Consider the following 17,063-nt stretch of genomic DNA (forward strand, 5'->3'; position numbering starts at 1 on the left):
CTAAAATGTCTGGAATTCTCAGCCAAAGTTAGAATTGTAGCAGGTTAGTGTTCACAAACTGATGTGTTTTGAAGTTAATTCATGCGACTTTTAATATAGGTTTTTCTTTTGGAAGTTAGTCTAAGTCCCACAACATACATTCATATATCTCTAATGCTTTGCTCCCTTATCCTTTGTATTATGTATGTCCTTGATGTTATCACCAAAGTTACTGTAATAGAGACTACAAACTGTTAAACACAATCTTTTCCCTTCCTCATTAGGATAGGGATGTTCATTTGTTTATTTTCCAGCATCCTTGCACTTAAATGTGATCAAAGTGTCTTATGTTCTCTTCAACTAAATGTGAACACCACTTCTAGTCCTGGGCTACAAATATTTCTCATAATCTTCCATACCTCTCTCTCTTTCTTCAGTTAATAATGTCAGAGTCGTCTTTATACCCATGGTCTCCGAATGACTGCATAAAGCAGAGCCCCTCCATCCAAACCTAGTACCAGTATGTTCTTTCTGACCCTTATCTAAGAAAGAAATGAACTCAGTTCTCTTATGTTTGAGCCACTACATTTGAGGAATTAAGACTATCATATTAATATAATAAAAAAGAGACTGAATAAAAGACCTTTATCTTTGGGAAGGAAGGTGGTTGGTTTTTTTTTATAAAAATGAATGTCAGTTGAACTAGTATGTATTTTCCTAGTATGAAAGTTGACCTGTCTACTTGTAGGCCAAATTTATCACAAACCCTCAGACCAATAGGAGTTTCAAGTTATCATCTAGTTGTTCACTTTGACATTGACATTGTTGATTTAACTGATACCTATGATTTAGCTCCAGTCATTTATATATATAAATTATAACATGTAATATTATTATAATGTGATATATATTACATGTTATAAATTATATATATAAACATATAAAATTTCCTGTTCTTAGATTCCTATCTTTTCCCCCCATGATCTTGTGCTAATTTTTCAGGGACTAAATTTCTTCCTCCTGAACCCAGGTTTCTCTTGACTTGATCTACTGTCTCTTCTTGGATAGTGGACTTCAACCAATTTTCATGCTACTTGAACCTCTGTATATCACCTTTATTCATGGATGAGATCCAGAGTCTGGATCTTGTACTTGTCTGAGGACCATGCCAGGTAAATCGTGTTATATCTCTCTTACTTTTCCTATTCTGGCTTTTCATTCCCTTCACTGTTGCCTCTATCCTCCGAGAAGCTCCTCCTGCATTTGTACTAAATTTGAGCCTATTTCAAATTATGTTTGTCTTTTTGTCAAGTAGCAACTAACTGCTTTCTCCTAGATTAGAATGCTCAATGTTCATTCAAATTTGAAAACTATATGCTCTTTCTTCCTTCCCTAATGTATTAGCTATAAAATTCTCACCAAATATGCTGTCCATTTGTTCTTGTTCTTTATGAATTTCAATTTCATTAACCTTTTCTGTAAGGATATTATTGATGCAAATGTATGTCTTTGCTATAGAAATGAGTTAATAATGTATAACTGAAAGAATCCAACTGAAGTATTATATAGGAAGTAACATTGTACTTATTTTAGAATCCTCTTTTACAGGCTGTAGAATTTTTTATATGTTCTGATCACTTAGGAAGTGGTGCCTAAGGGTTGAATGTTTCAAACCTAAAGACTTAAGTCAAAATTGTTTGCCTGCATCCTTGCTAAAGAGATTTTCCACAATTTTTATTCTAGTAAAATAATAATAGAATGAAAAAATAAATCCCACAAACCTCCTTATTACAACAGCTAAATGTAAATTATAAACAGCATCAATTTTAAAGATAACATGTTTTAACAATTTTTTTTTTTTTTTTGGTGGCTGTGGGCCTGAACTCTGAATTCTGGGCCTGGGCGCTGTCCCTCAGCTCTTCAGGTCAAGGCTAGTGCTCTACCACTTGAGCCACAGTGCCACTTCTCACTTTTTCTGCTTATGTGGTGCTGAGGAATTGAACCCAGAGCCTCATGCATGCAAGGCAGGCATTCTACCACTGAGCCACCTTCCCAGCCCATTTTAACAACTTTTTGAAAGTGCAGCTTGGGCCACAGTGGCATGGCTTGACTTAGGGAAGCAGTTAGGCAGCACATTATTAGGAGATTCACCCATTGAGGCCCTGGGAAGCAACAGTTTTACTTACCAACTCACCCTTGGATCCAGAAAGAAGCTAGGCACCCTTGCTCTGTGAGGTTAGCCCTCCAAAATCACCTGCACAGTTCTCAAACACTGACAAGAACCCCATTTGTCCCCATCCCTGTGTGGCTTCAGTAATAGGCACATAGGCTTCTAGCCTGTATGTTGCGTGATAACTATTGTATACACTGAGGCAGTCTGGCCCCAGTGTGATCCACAGAAATAGATGGATACCTCACACCAGGATCTAGGCACACTGTCACTCAGAGATGACAGAAAACCCACCCCACTTTAGCACAGCTGGAAGAGTAGTCTCATATCCTCTAGCTCCAACCTGATCTACTGAAATGCCTCTAACATCACTGATTTTGATTTTTTTTTTTTTTTGGGTCCAGTCGTGGGGCCTGAACTCTGGGCCTGGGCGCTGTCCCTCAGCTCTTCAGCTCAAGGCTAGTGCTCTACCACTTGAGCCACAGCGCCACTTCCGGCTTTTTTCTTTTTGCTTATGTGGTGCTGAGGAATCGAACCCAGGGCCTCATGCATGCAAGGTGAGCACTTTACCACTGAGCCACCTTCCCAGCCCCTGAATTTGATTATTTTTGAAGAAACTCCATATTGCACTAGTTTCCACGTAGAGCCAAAGTCATTGAAGCCTATCTAAACAATACTTTAGGAGAGATCACCAGGAGAAAGTCTTTTATTTGAAAACCACTCTATAAAAATACTTGAGGTGACTGTTCCACCAAATACATAAAGATCAACAAGAAGCATGAGAACACAAGGTATGTAATGCTTTCAAAGGAACTAAACATTACCACCTCCCCCCAGAAGAAATCAACCAGCTACCATTATTCAGAATAGCTAAGAAGTAGAAGCACTCAAGTGTCAAGCAACAAATAAGTGGGTAAAAAATGTTATATGTATACAAAACAATACTTTTTTGGGAGGGAGGGGGTCCGGTCGTGGAGCCTGAACTCTGGGCCTGGGCGCTGTCCCTCAGCTCTTCAGCTCAAGGCTAGCGCTCTACCACTTGAGCCACAGCACCACTTCTGGCTTTTTTCTTTTTGCTTATGTGGTGCTGAGGAATCGAACCCAGGGCCTCAGGCATGCAAGGCAAGCGCTCTACCACTGAGCCAACTTCCCAGCCCCACAAAACAATACTATTTAATCATAAAGAATGAAATGTATTTTGTATCAACATGGATGGAACATGGATCATTGTTTTAAGTGAAGAAACACACACACACATACACACCAACAAATATTACATGATATCACTAATGGAATCTGTAAAAGTCAGATATGTAGAGGCAGAAAATTAAATAGTGGTTACTAAAACCTGGAAAGGGTTTTGGGGAATGGAAGATAGAAAGTGGATGTTTCACAATTACCCAGGTTTAGTTGGATAGCTCAAAAAATATTTTATGTTCTTTAACACGAGGATTTTGAATATTTCTGTCAGAAAGAAGAGCTAAATGTCTTCAATGATAAATATGCCAGTAATCCGTATCTTAACTTTACAAGTCTTATATAAATGTATTTAAATGTCATATTTACCTAGTAAATATGTGTAAAACCAATTATGTCATTAGAAGTATATTTTTAAAACATACCTGTTATTATGTTGTACCTTTCTTTTGGTATTTTCTTTTGGTAACTCATTATTTAGTTTGGATGAGAAATCTCAGTTCTGCCTATCTTAAAAGAAACTCTGACCATTCTTTTGTCTGTGTATTTGACCCAGACTCAATATTCTTTTGGGTACTTATTACACAGTGACCAATTATCTTTTCATCCTCAACCATTCATCTTTTCATGTACCAAGTAGTCACTGGCACTATAAAAATTAAGAATTTATTGATCTCCTCAAGGAATTCACAATTCAGTGACAGATATAGTAAGAATGTGTAAAGGAAATACTATTTATCCTTAGACTTTCATTAATTATAACTTAATTATTTTTATAAATTAATTGGGAGCCATTGTTCATGTTGATAGTTAGCAGACAGTCTTTAAACAAAAGCTTTACAGAGACATAATAAGAAGCAACCTAACATTAATGGGTAGGAAAGCATGTATCTTAATTCCAAAGGAAACGAAAGAAATAATCAGGAAACCATTTTAGATACATACTAACAAGGAGGAGTTCAGGCACTGAAAATGGGAAATAAGGAATCCAAGTTGATATCAGGAAATCAGAAGCTCATTTCCTGATAGGATAGGCAACATCCGAATCCCTGGCCTGAGAGTGTTTGGTTACTAACAACCTGAGATAGTATTGGTTGCAGAGATTGATTAAAAAAAAAAACAACTCAAGGTAGCAGCAATATTAAATATATCAATCTGTAAGAACTTTTAATCATAACAAAAATTTAAATTGATAATAAGCTTTAGGTAACCTTTGTAAGATTAACCTTAACAAAAACTTATAATCAAACAAAAATGTCTTACTGCATTCAAGAGCTTCATCAGTATGCCTGTTAGTAAGATCAAAACCATGCAAATAAAGGCAGGAATGTATGGACAGAAAATATTTCACATTATAATAATCATTTTAACAAAACATCTCCAAGAAAGATGCCATGTAGAAACTGTGTTGGATTAACTTTGACATAAATGCCTCTTCTGTCTTCCAGCTTTATAAGCTGTATTTTTCTTGCTTGCCAATATTAACTTTAAGGGTTTCCACTTTAGTATTTCTTAACAGTTTGAAAGCTGCCACTTCTTTAAAATATGTGATTTTTTTTTTTTAGTTTGACTACCAATCTATAGGAAATAAGAATTTTGCTTAAATAACGGTAGCTTCTGTAACCCCCTCTCCATCTCTATCTCTTCAGTTCACAGTTATATTACCACTTTTGAAAGGCTTGTTGAGTTCTTTTTTTATTGTTATTGTTGAGTTTATGCAACTAAATTGATGTAATTCAGGCTTTTTGGTTTCTGGATTATCTTTCTCCATTGGCTTTTATAAATTTTGATGAATTTTTACTGTGTAATTTTGATGCAAATAGTATAATTTACTAACTATTACTGAAAGATGTTTAACTTTAAACATTTGAAATTTTTAAATTGCTTTCTGTCTCTCATTGAAGAATGATTTTTGATGGTATTTTTTATGGGTTTTACACTGAATTTGTAGATTGTTTTGGGCAGTATTGCCATTTTCCCAATGTTAGTTCTTCCAATCCAGGAACATGGAAGATCTTTCCATTTTCCTAAGTCTTCTTTGAAATTTTAAACTTTTCACTGTAGAGGTCTTTCATATCTTTGGTTGGCTTTTTTTTTTTCTTGAGGTAGTTGTAAATGGAGTTGCTTATCTGATTTCAGTCTCTAACTTCTCATTGTTTGCGTACATTAAAGCCACTTTTACTTTACACTCTGCTAATTTACCAATTTTGAATCAGCTTTAGTAGCTTGGGATAGAAGTCTATAGGGTTCTTTATGTACAGGATCTGTAATCTGCAAAAAGAGATAGTTTTATTTCTTCCTTCCCTTTTTGGATCCCCTTTATGTTGTTCTCTTGCCTTTCCAGCACTTTATTGAACAGGAATGGAGTGAGTGGGTATCTTTCTCTCATTTCTGATTTTAGAGGGACTAGTTTATTTTCCACCATTTACAATGCTTAACAAGAAATGTACTCATTACCTTACTGATGTAATTTACAAGAAAATAAAGTTTGAAAAACAAAACAAAAACAAGAATAATGTTGGTTGTAGGTTTGTCACACACAGCCTTTATTATGTTGAAGAATGTTCTGTGTATTTCTAGCTTATTCAGAGCTTTTATCATAAAGTGGTGTTAGAGTTTGTCAGAAGCTTTTTCTGCATATATTAAGATGATCATATTTTTGTTTTTATATCCTGTTGATGTGGTTTTTTATATTATACTTACCGATTTACATATGTTGAACTAGCTTTACATCTCTGGGTTGAATCCTGTTTGATCATAGTATGTAATATTTTTTTTGTTGGTTGTTAAATTCAGTTGTCCAGAATTTTATTCAGAAGTTTTACGTCTATGCTCACCAAAGAGCTAGGTCTATAGTTCTCTTTCTTTGATGGATCCCTGCCTGGTTTTGGGATAAGTGTAATGATAGCTTCATAGAAAGAATTTTAGTAGTGATAGTCTGAGGAGTATTGGTATTAGTTCTCTTTTGAAGGCCTTATCAAATTTGGCTACAAAGTCAACAACTTCTGAGTGTTTCTTGATTGTGAGGTCTTTTATTGCCATTTCAGTCTCATTTCTTGTTATGGGTCTAGCTCAGTTTAAGTATATTGGTGTTCTCTAGGAATCCATTCATTTCTGCCAGATTCTTCAATTTATTGGCATAAAGGTTTGCAAAATATTCCCTTATAATATTCACAATTTTTGCTTGTTTCTGTTGTGATAGTCCATTTTTCATCTCTTAATTTCATTTATTTGGGTGATTTCACTTAGTTTTACTGAAGGTTTTGTTAATTTTATCAAAGAAACATTTTTTTATTTTGTTGATTCTTTGTAAGTTTTTTTTTTAAATGTCTAATTTGTTTCCATTCTAATTTTTATTATTTTTTTCCATTTACCAGTTTGGATTTGACTTGTTCCTGTATTTTTAGGAATTTGAGGTTCATCATTTGATATTGATTTGAGATTTCTCTAACTTGTTGATGTAGGCACTCATAAACTTTCCTCTGAGTCTTGCTTTGTGCTGTGTCCTAGAGGAGATGGTATTGCATGTTTTTATTTTATGTTGAATTCCAGAAACTTTTGAATTTCCATTGTTATCTCTTCAGTGACCCACAATCATTCAGCAATGTTCAGTTTCCATGAGTTTGAATATTTTCTGTGATGACTATGGAATATCATACAGTTTCCAAAAATGTTTTTCTATTGTAACACTGATACAGGAAAATGCCCCTGATATGAGCTCAAAAGATCAGATTTTTTCTTTTTTTTAAAACACAAGCAATACAGAATTATATTTATAAATTTTAAAAACATCTTCTAGTTTGCATACAAAGTCTATGCATTAGTTTTATAACCAGGAAAAATCTTAAATAAATTTAGTGCAAGAGAAAAATAGCAATGGGAAATTATTTGTCTACCAGTTAAAGTCTTGAAATGAAAGAAAACTATATGAGTCTTTACTTAAGCCAAGATTTTCAGAATGAACATTTGTGACTGACTATATATTGACTTTGAATTAGTGATTTTGGCCCAAATCTAAACAGGACCTCCATATGGTTTCCAAATAAATAGTCATGAGCAGCCTACCAGAGTTTTAGTTCCTCCTTTTAGAATGTTCATGTTCTTTTAAAATATATTTATAATCAAGTAAATGAAACTGTACACAGTGCCTAAGTATGCATTTCAGTATTCCATCTAAAGTTTACCACTAGTCTGTAATTTAATGTTATTGCAACTGAAAGAAATAGCCATCCCCAAGCAAATCACAACTAACATTTTAAAACTGTTCATACAGCAATGGATCTTTCAACATTAATTTGTTTTATTCATATGAAAAATTTATAAAATGATTATGGTTCTCCAAAGATGGACTGTTTTAACACTTTTTCATATACCTGATTAAATCACTTTTAATATAATAAAACTTTTATCCTGTAAGGAGGCTCATGTCTATAACCCTAGCTACTCAGGAAGCTGAGATCTGAGGATCAAGGATTGAAGTGAGCCCGGGGCAAGAAAGTTTGTGAGAATCCTATCTCCAATAAAGTACCAAAAAAGCCCAAAAGTGGACCTGTGGCTCAAATTGTAGAATACTAGTCTTGAACACAAAAGTTCAGGGACAGCATCCAGGACCTGAGATCAAAGCCCCATGACTGGCACAAATAAAGCTTTTTCCTTATAAAAGATGGTGTTGTTTACACAGTCCAAGTTTTTTTTTTCCCCTTTCTTAATTGTAGGTTGCCATTAGCAGAACAGATATCGAAGACTTGGACCTGTATGCTACATCAAGGGAGAGAAGATTTCGTTTATTTGCTTCCATAGAGTGTGAAGGGCAGTTATTCATGACTCCGTATGATTTTATTTTGGCTGTTACCACAGATGAGCCCAAATGTGAGTAAATTTTAAAAGTTACCTTAATAATTGTATCTGTATTAATTATTTTCAAAAGCCTTCAAAGCTGATAATAGCAGAATAATAATGAGTAGTAAGGGTTTCTGGTCAGATTAACTAGGTTAAGATGGCAGTAAGAATGCAGTTTAAAAAAGTAAAACAAAAAACGAAACAGTTCTGTGTTCTGTAAAAGTATGGAGAGGAAATATATTTTAGAATAATTAACATAACGTCTTGTACATCTCATTGTTGCAATGGGTGGTGGTCAGGGGGGAGGAGAGGTGAGGAGGGGGGAGATGGGAAGGGATGGTAAGGGGAAACAAAGGAGGAGGCAACAATGCTTGATAAGGAATGTACTCATTACCTTGCTCATGTAATTGTAACTCCTCGGTACAGTATTATCACAATAAAAAAAGAATAATTAACCGAAGTAATTTTTTTCAAAAGTCTGTTCTACAGTGTTACCAGGTATTTCTTACAAACCCTTACTGCCTTCTTTTCAGAAAATTCCCCTTTCCCAAATTTCAGCCTCATCTTATTTTCAATATTATATATAACACATACATTCATACACACATACATACATACATACACACACACACACATACACACACACACACACACACACACAATTCATGCCAGGTGCCAGTGGCTCATGCCTATAATCCTAGCTATTCAGTAGACTGAATTCTGAGGATCATAGTTTAAAGCCAGCCTAGGTAGAAAAAAGTCCATGAGATTCTTATCTCCCATTAAAAACCAAAAAATCTGAAGTGGAGCTGTAGCTCAAGTGGTAGAGTGCGAGCCTTGAGCAAAAACGCTCAGGGACAGTACACAGGATCTGAATTTAAGCCCCAGGATTGGCACAAAATAAATTCATTTTGCCTATTACTTCCTCCTTGATTCCCCCACTTTTTTGGGAGGATAGAGCAGTAGTGAGAATTAAACTCAACACCTCATGCTTGCTAGGCAGGGTCTCTACTATATGAATCCTGCCTACAACTCCTGTTTTCTTTTGGTTATTTTCAAGATCGGGTCTTACTTTATGCCCAGGCCAATTTGAGTTGCAGTCCTCCTTTCTGTGTGTTTCTGTCTTACTGGGGATGGCAAGCGTGAACCACTGTGCCCAGTCATTGTTCATACCCATAGCTGACTTAACATTCCAGCCATTGATACTTCTTTGCCTGTACTGCCCTCAAACCTTGATCTTCCATCTCTGCCTCCTAAGTAGCTAGGATAATAGGCATAAGCCACTGAGCATGTCCTGTCTATTAATTCTAACCGATCCAGTCTGACCAGGATGATTAAGAGGCCTAGTCAAGAATTTTATTTATATCTTGCATTTGTTCTAGCTGTTCCACATAGCAGCTTATCTTTTAGATAGGTTGTTTCTTACTTTCCCTTTCGACAGTAATTCTCAAACATTTTGGCATTATGTACCCTAATGCTGACCTCCCTTAATAGGCAGCTGGACTCTTGTATGTGCTTTTGTATTGAACATGTTAGAATATGTTGTTTTCCAGGAAAGATGTGAAGAAAACTCAACCTTACTGATACAAGTGGTAGCAAAGGGAAGAATTTTGACAGCCTTTTTTTGTTGTTGTGCATTATTGTGGATGTTAAATACGTGCCCACGGGGCTGGGAAGGTGGTTCAGTGGTAGAGTGCTTGCCTTGCATGCATGAGGCCCTGGGTTTGATTCCTCAACACCACATAAGCAGAAAAAAAAAAAAAAGCTGGAAGTGACGCTGTGGCTCAAGTGGTAGGGTGCTAGCCTTGAACTGAAGAGCTATGGGACAGCACCCAGGCCCAGAGTTCAGGCCCCACGACAGACAGAAAAAAAAAAAAAAGTGCCCACTCCACCAAGTACATCCTTTACACATTTACACAACAGCCTTTTCTGATGACAAATATTCTTCTTTGATCTTATACCACAACTTACTTAGTGGTAGTTGGGCTTGAAAGCATCCAAATATGGTGATGAAAGAGTAATTAGTACTAAGAGTTTCTGGCCCAGTTACCTGGATTGGTGGCAGTAAGAATGGAGTTTGAGGGCAATAATCACTTTATCAATTTGTAATGATATGTTTGAGATGAATTGTATATGGACAAGATGAAGTAGATTGATCTATTTCAACTCATTTCCGCTCACTACATGGTAACTCACTAAAATCAGTATACCGAATATTAGACTAGAACAGTTGAAGTCATGTTTTCTTTTCTTTTGAGACAAGAATACAGAAAACCTTAATTTCAAATAAGACCTATTAGCTGTGTGTGGTGGTGCATGCCTATAATCCCAGCTATGTTGGAGGTAGAGATGGGAAAAAAATGATTTGAGGCCAGCCCAAACAATGAAGAACAAACCATACATGGTAGTGCATGCCTATGGTCCTAGCAATTTGGGAGGTAGAGGGTGGAAGGATCATAGTTTGAGTGATCACTTAGGTGTGTGATTCCAGTCCCTCACAAGCACAAAGTCTTGAATTCAAACTTTGGTACTGCCAAAGGGCAGAGAATCCTCAGTAATTAGAAACATTAGCTCTTTTGCAAACTAGTTTTTGTTTGTTTGTTTGTTTGATGCTGTTTCTGGGGCTTGGACCCAGGGCCTGGGTGCTGTCCTTGAGCTTCTCAAAGCTAGTGCTCTACCACTTGAACCACAGCGCCACTTCTGGCTTTTTCCTAGTAGTTTACTGTAAGTAAGAGTCTCATGAACTTTCCTGCCTGAACAGGCTTTGAACTGCAATCCTTAGATCACAGCCTCCTGAGAGGCTAGGATTACAGGTGTGAGCTACCAGTGTCTGTGTCAGACTAGCTTTTAATGAATTGATTTTTGTTGTTTTCTCTCCTGGAGAGCAGGAGAGAAGTCTGTACAGACTTCTTCAGATGTACATGGTAGGTAATTAATACAATGTGTATGAATAACACTGTCTAGGGAGCTAGAATATTACAGTATAGCTTAGATGACAAGAATTGGTCCTTTAGAAATTTTTACTTTAAAAGTTAAACATACATATATGTATACATATATACATACATATATGTATACATATATACATACATACATATATATATATATATATATATATATATATATATATATATATGGGCTAGAAAAGGGTGAGCCTGAGGGACAGAGGAAAAAGTCTGAAGAATGAAGAATCATAGAGCTGAAAGAAAATGGCCAGTTTAGTCAAAAGAGTAGGATGCCACTGAGTAGTCAAGTTAGAGGAGGAAAGAAAAATGTCCAGTAGGTTTAGGAATCTGAAGGCTATTGATGGTTTTTAAAATGCTATTTCAGGGGAGTGATTAAGGCAAAGACCAGATTGCAGAGCTGAGAAGCAGGTGGAGACATGAAAACAGTAGATATAAAGGACTCTTTGGAGACGTTTGACTACCAGAAAGAAAAGAAATGCAGCTGTAGTGAGATTTGTAGTAGAGGTTTAATCGTGAAGATCTTTACCCATAATGATTTTTAAAAAGAAGACTTTGACCAGAGATTGTAAAGGTAGTATCTAGAGGAGTAGAAACTATATGATCAAAACCATAAAATTTAAAATATTGGTATGTTCTTGCACTGTTTTGGAAATGTGTAGGGCAGGAGAGATTGAGAAGGCTAAGAAGTAAGTAGGGCTCTTTACAATAACAATTCAAAGGTTGTGATAAGAATATAGCCTCTGGTCTGGGAAGGTGGCTCAGAGTTAAAGTGCTTGCCTTGCCTGTATGAGGCCCTGGGTTCCATTCCTCAGCACCACATAGCAGAAAAAGGCCAGAAGTGGCACTGTGTCTCAGTGGTCTTGAGCTGAAGAACTGAGGGACAGTGCCTAGGCCCAGAGTTCAGGCCTCACAACTGACAAAAAAAAAAAAAAAGAATATGGCCCCTTTTGGCACAATGTGGAATTTTAAATATTACTGAATGATCTTTTACAACTTTATTAATAAAGGTGATTAACTTATTACTATTACTCATTTATTTATGAAATAATAATAGATTCGTAATGAATTTTGGAGAATTGAATAATGGTGCTTCATATAGTACCTGTAAATGAGCATTTAATGAATATTGATATCTGTTCTCATCATCATCTCACTTTAATTCATAACCATGACCTAAAATTTATGATATAATGTTGTGATGACATTCATGAGAAAAAAGATATAGTATATAAATACTTCCTTAAGATTTCTGAAATATTTATACCTCAAATAAATGATAATTAGAAATAATCTGTTGATTTTAATTTTGTTTTTGAAAACTAGGTATCTTGTTTTCCTTTTCAAATAAAATCTAAAAGGTAAATTCCCTCCTTGCACTACCATTAATAATTGATTAGTTTTGCATAGCAACAAGAAATTTTCAATTTAGATTTTTGAAAATATGTTATTTTAAAATATTTTAGATATTGAAAGTGTCATAAATACAATGAACATATAAAACATAGTTTAAGAAATAAAATATTTTAATAGAATTAAAGTCTTTCTCACTTGTGATAGTTATATGTATAGTAACTTCATGTGAAATGAGGAAATTATAAACAGAAAACTCTCTGAAGAACAATCTTAGTGGCTCTTTAGTCTTTATTTTAAAAGCTAATAATATTGAACATAGTACAGTTCTGGCAGAATGAATATATCTTTTGTGAATAATTTACAATAAACTCTACCAAAGTCAAGAGTATGTCTAACTTCCTCCTCTGATAAATAACTTGTGAACATTGCATAAAAGCATGGGCATATACTTTTATGTCATTTACTTTTCTGTAGTCTTGGTACTATATTTCAGGTGCAACAGAATCAAACATATTATTCAAACTGTTCGTTTATTTTGAAAGTGTCACTGTGAAATGAATGTATGCAGTATCATAGGGTTACATGCTATATTCTGACTTACAGAGCTGTGAATTTAGTCACGTAATTATATGTTTATACAAACTATCTGAGTAAATCCAAGATGGTGTTATGACATACTGATGGAATAAGATGTTGTTATGACATACATAGCTTTGTGAAAATCAGTTTACCAAACTTTTGGAAAATTATTTTAAAGTAAGTTTATCTTAACGTAAGTTACAATATTATCTTAAGACTCATACCTGCAATCCTAGCTACTAGGAGGCTGACATCCTGGTTCAAAGCCAACCCAGGCAGAAAAGTATTTGAGACTCTTATCTCCAATAAACTCATAAAAAGCTGGAAGTGGCACTGTGGCTCAAGTGGTAGAGTGCTAGCCTTGAGTATAAAGAGGCTCAGGGACAGAGTCCAGACCCTGAGTTAAAGCCCAGGACTGACAAAAAGAAAAAAATGAGAGATGTCAACTTGGTGTTAGTAACTCATGCCTGTAATCATAGCTACTCAGGAAGCTGAAATCTGAGAATTGCTGTTCAAAGCCAGCCTGGACAGAAAAATCCTTGAGACTCTTATCTCCAGCTATCCACCAGAAGTGGAACAGTGGCTCAAAGCAATAGATTAACTAGCCTTGAGCAAAAAGAGCTTAGGGACAGTGCCCAGGCTCTGAGTTCAAGCCCCACCAACCAACAACAACAAAAAGAGAGAGATGTCTTTTCTTAGAATTTTGAAATTTGATACCTTGTTAATTATATTTAAATAGCCATCATTGAGATATTGTTCATTATGAAGAAGTAGACATTTAGAAGTAATTATTGATTGTTATTTTAGTGTAGCTGAAATAATTTTTGCCAGTTTTCCTAATACAGTTATGTTATAGGATATATAAGCCTGGAGATAATTCTTAGTTATTAGGAATTTGCAATGTTTAAATCTGAGCAAAAGAAACAGCAATACTGAATACAAATTTGCCCTAACATAGTGTGATTTGTGGCATATAAGATCTTTGAGGAACAGAAAGATCAGATAAAGAAATTGGTCCCATATAGTATATTCAATTACAACACTCAAGACACATCTACAACAGTTGTAGGAGAAATGGATGATAAATAGGATGGAAATTTCCCTTTCACTTTGCCAGGTCTCCCTGTTATCTCTTTTCCTCTTATTATTCTTCATTCTTGGTTTTATCTTTCTTCATTCTAGACAGACCTCAGCTATGAATTATTTTCAGGGATATTAATATATCCTAAAGGATTAATATTTCATAAACATCAGAATTTGTACTTTAATCCTTGAAGATGTTTAATTTGAAAAAAAATATTATAAATCCAGAAAGCCATAACATAATATGGTTATGGACTGAGTGGTAGCTCACACCTGTAATCTAGGTGTTCAATATGTAAAGATCAAGAGTATCAAGATTCAAGGCCAGCCTGACACAAATTTAGCAAGACCTCATCTCAACAATGGTGTCTATAATGCCAGCTACACTGAAGGCATAGGTAGGCAGTAGATGGTCTGCAGCTGGCTCCAGGCAAAAAAAACTCTGAAAAATAACCTAAGGCAAAATGAATTGGAGGCATCTTACAAGTGTTAGCATGCCTGCTAACACATGCAAAACTCCAGTACAACAATAACAACACCAGGGGCTGGGAAGGTGGCTCAGTGGTAGAGCGCTTGCCTTGCATGCTCAAGGCCTTGGGTTCGATTCCTCAGCACCACATAAGCAAGAAGAAAAAAGCCAGAAATGGCACTGTGGCTCAAGTGGTAGAGCGCTAGCCTTGAGCTGAAGAGCTGAGGGACAGTGCCTGGGCCCAGAGTTCAGGCCCCACGACCGGGCCCCCCCCCCCAAAAAAAAAATAACAACACCAAAAAAGATAATTGGGTCCATTGTCCATGGCTCATGCCTCTAATCCTAGTTACTCAGGAGGCTGAGATCTGAGAATCGCAGTTCAAAGCCAGCCTGGCAGGAAAGTCCGTGAGACTCTTATCTCCAGTAAACCACTGGAAAACCGGAAGTGGTGTTGTAGCTCAAGTGGTAGAGCCCTGGCCTTGAGCTGAGGAGCTGAGGGACAGCGTCCAGGACCGACCAAAGAAAAAAAAGGAAAATGTTTATGGTCTATGAAGTAAATAGATAATATAAAATCATTATGTTTGGATTTAAATCTTAAGGTTAAAAAAAACTCCGCCTTTTGGACATAAATCCTTGATTTTGAGTTATAGTGGCTTATTACTGAATATAGATACATTTCATATGAATTATTTATTATCTAATTATTTTATATTTATTGTAGTTGCCAAAACATGGAAGTCTCTTTCTAAGCAGGTAAGTTAAAGCTTTTCAAATATGTATGTGTACATATACATATGGACACTTGAACTTATATACATGATACAAATTACTGACAAATTCTATTAAATCAAATATTTTAAACATTGGCACTAAAAAACTATCAACAGTGTTAAAAGGTCTACAATGTGTGAGAGGATATATTTGCAACTTGGCTAAAAAATAAAAAGAATATCTTGAGTCAGTTGCTGGGTATCACACCTATAATCCTACCTACTCGGGGCTGAATACTGAGGTATGAGGATCACAGTTTGAAGCCTGCCTGGACAGGAAAGTCCAACTAAGCACCCAAAAAAAGCTGGAAATGGAGCTCTGGATCAAATGGTAAAGCACTAACCTTGCATAAAAGCTCAAGAACAGCAACTGACTTAAGTTCAAGCATGAAGACCAGCACCAAAAAAAAAAAAGTATCAGTTGTCACATAGAACTCATGTAATCCAAATAAAAAGATAATTAGCTCAATAAGAAATAAATGGAGAAGCAAGTATTGGTAGAATAGCCAATAAATACCTATAAAGAAAAGTTCAACTTCATTGGTACCGAGGGACATGCAAATTAAACCAATGATGTTAGATTATTTGATATGTTATTTGGCACCATCAAGAAGTCTGATAATGTCAATAATTAGCAAGGAACCAGTAAGAACATAAATTAGCATATTTAGAAGGGAAGTTAGTCATGCTTAATAAAATTAAATATATATATTGGAAATCCTACTTCCAGGTATGTATGTTTTCTAGAGAAATACCAGCATATTCGCACTAGCAATTCTATTCATGTTTCTTAAAGCTTTAGTTAAACTAGCAAAAAAAAAAAAGTAGAAACAATATAAATGTCGTTCATTAAGGAAATAGATAATATAATTACAAAATAGGCATACCAAGGACAAACATAGTAATAGTTGAAATGGATAAATATGTTCTAGCTAAAAGGTTGAGCAAACAGTAAGTTGCAGGAAAAGTAGATTGGCAATTCTTTATAATGAAAAGATGTTTCCAAGGATGTATGTCAGATCTGTCTTTCTCATAACATAGAGAAGTACTTGCTTTTTTCACTCTGATTCTCATAGTAGTTATTGAGAGGCTACATAATGAGTTATGTCATTGCTTTGAAAGTAGATTATCTATATTTAAAATTTTTCTTGTTTTTTGCTTTCAGATAAATTATCTTTCAAAATAAATTGTTTGTACTAAAATATTTTATATTAAAAATATAAGTACTTCAGAATTTTATGTTAACTACTGTGTTAGTGATTAAAACAAAAGTGAGGAGTATTTCATAGGAAAATGTACCCATGATATATGAAGTACAAAGGGGATATTATAAAACAGTACTTATAATGATTTAATATTTGCAGTTTTCTAACTAGCGAATTAAAATGAAAGAAGGCTAAATAAAGCTGAAGTTTGGTTTGTCTTTGGATTGTTTATCTGTTTTCTTTTCTTTTTCTGTATACATCCTTCCAATAGTATGTATAACTTTAAGAAATTAAATTAAGTTCAGTTTATTTGGTACCTCCTTGCAATTCTGCAGTGTAATCCTGGCACCAACCACCCAGAGTTAGGGTAAGCTCCACTAATATGAAAGAATAGGACCCAACAAGTTCCCCTACTTTCAATGCTTAGCAGATATTCAGTGGTCTCCCATCAGG

At 35.3% G+C, this 17,063-nt stretch overlaps 1 protein-coding gene across 3 annotated transcripts in view; it reads left to right on the plus strand.

Annotated features, from left to right (window-relative positions):
* Micu3 (mitochondrial calcium uptake family member 3) overlaps nucleotides 1-17,063 on the plus strand; it is a 79,543-nt gene that overhangs the window by 17,872 nt on the left and 44,608 nt on the right. For all 3 annotated transcript variants that reach the window (XM_042701900.1, XM_042701902.1, XM_042701901.1), the window contains exons 2-3: nucleotides 8,062-8,215; nucleotides 15,357-15,388. In XM_042701900.1, the coding sequence (XP_042557834.1) occupies nucleotides 8,062-8,215; nucleotides 15,357-15,388 (186 nt within the window). The remainder of the gene's footprint in view (nucleotides 1-8,061; nucleotides 8,216-15,356; nucleotides 15,389-17,063) is intronic.

The sequence above is a fragment of the Dipodomys spectabilis genome, unplaced genomic scaffold (genome assembly GCF_019054845.1).
Source record: "Dipodomys spectabilis isolate Male_0828 unplaced genomic scaffold, ASM1905484v1 ptg000009l, whole genome shotgun sequence".
NCBI classification, from domain to species: domain Eukaryota; kingdom Metazoa; phylum Chordata; class Mammalia; order Rodentia; family Heteromyidae; genus Dipodomys; species Dipodomys spectabilis.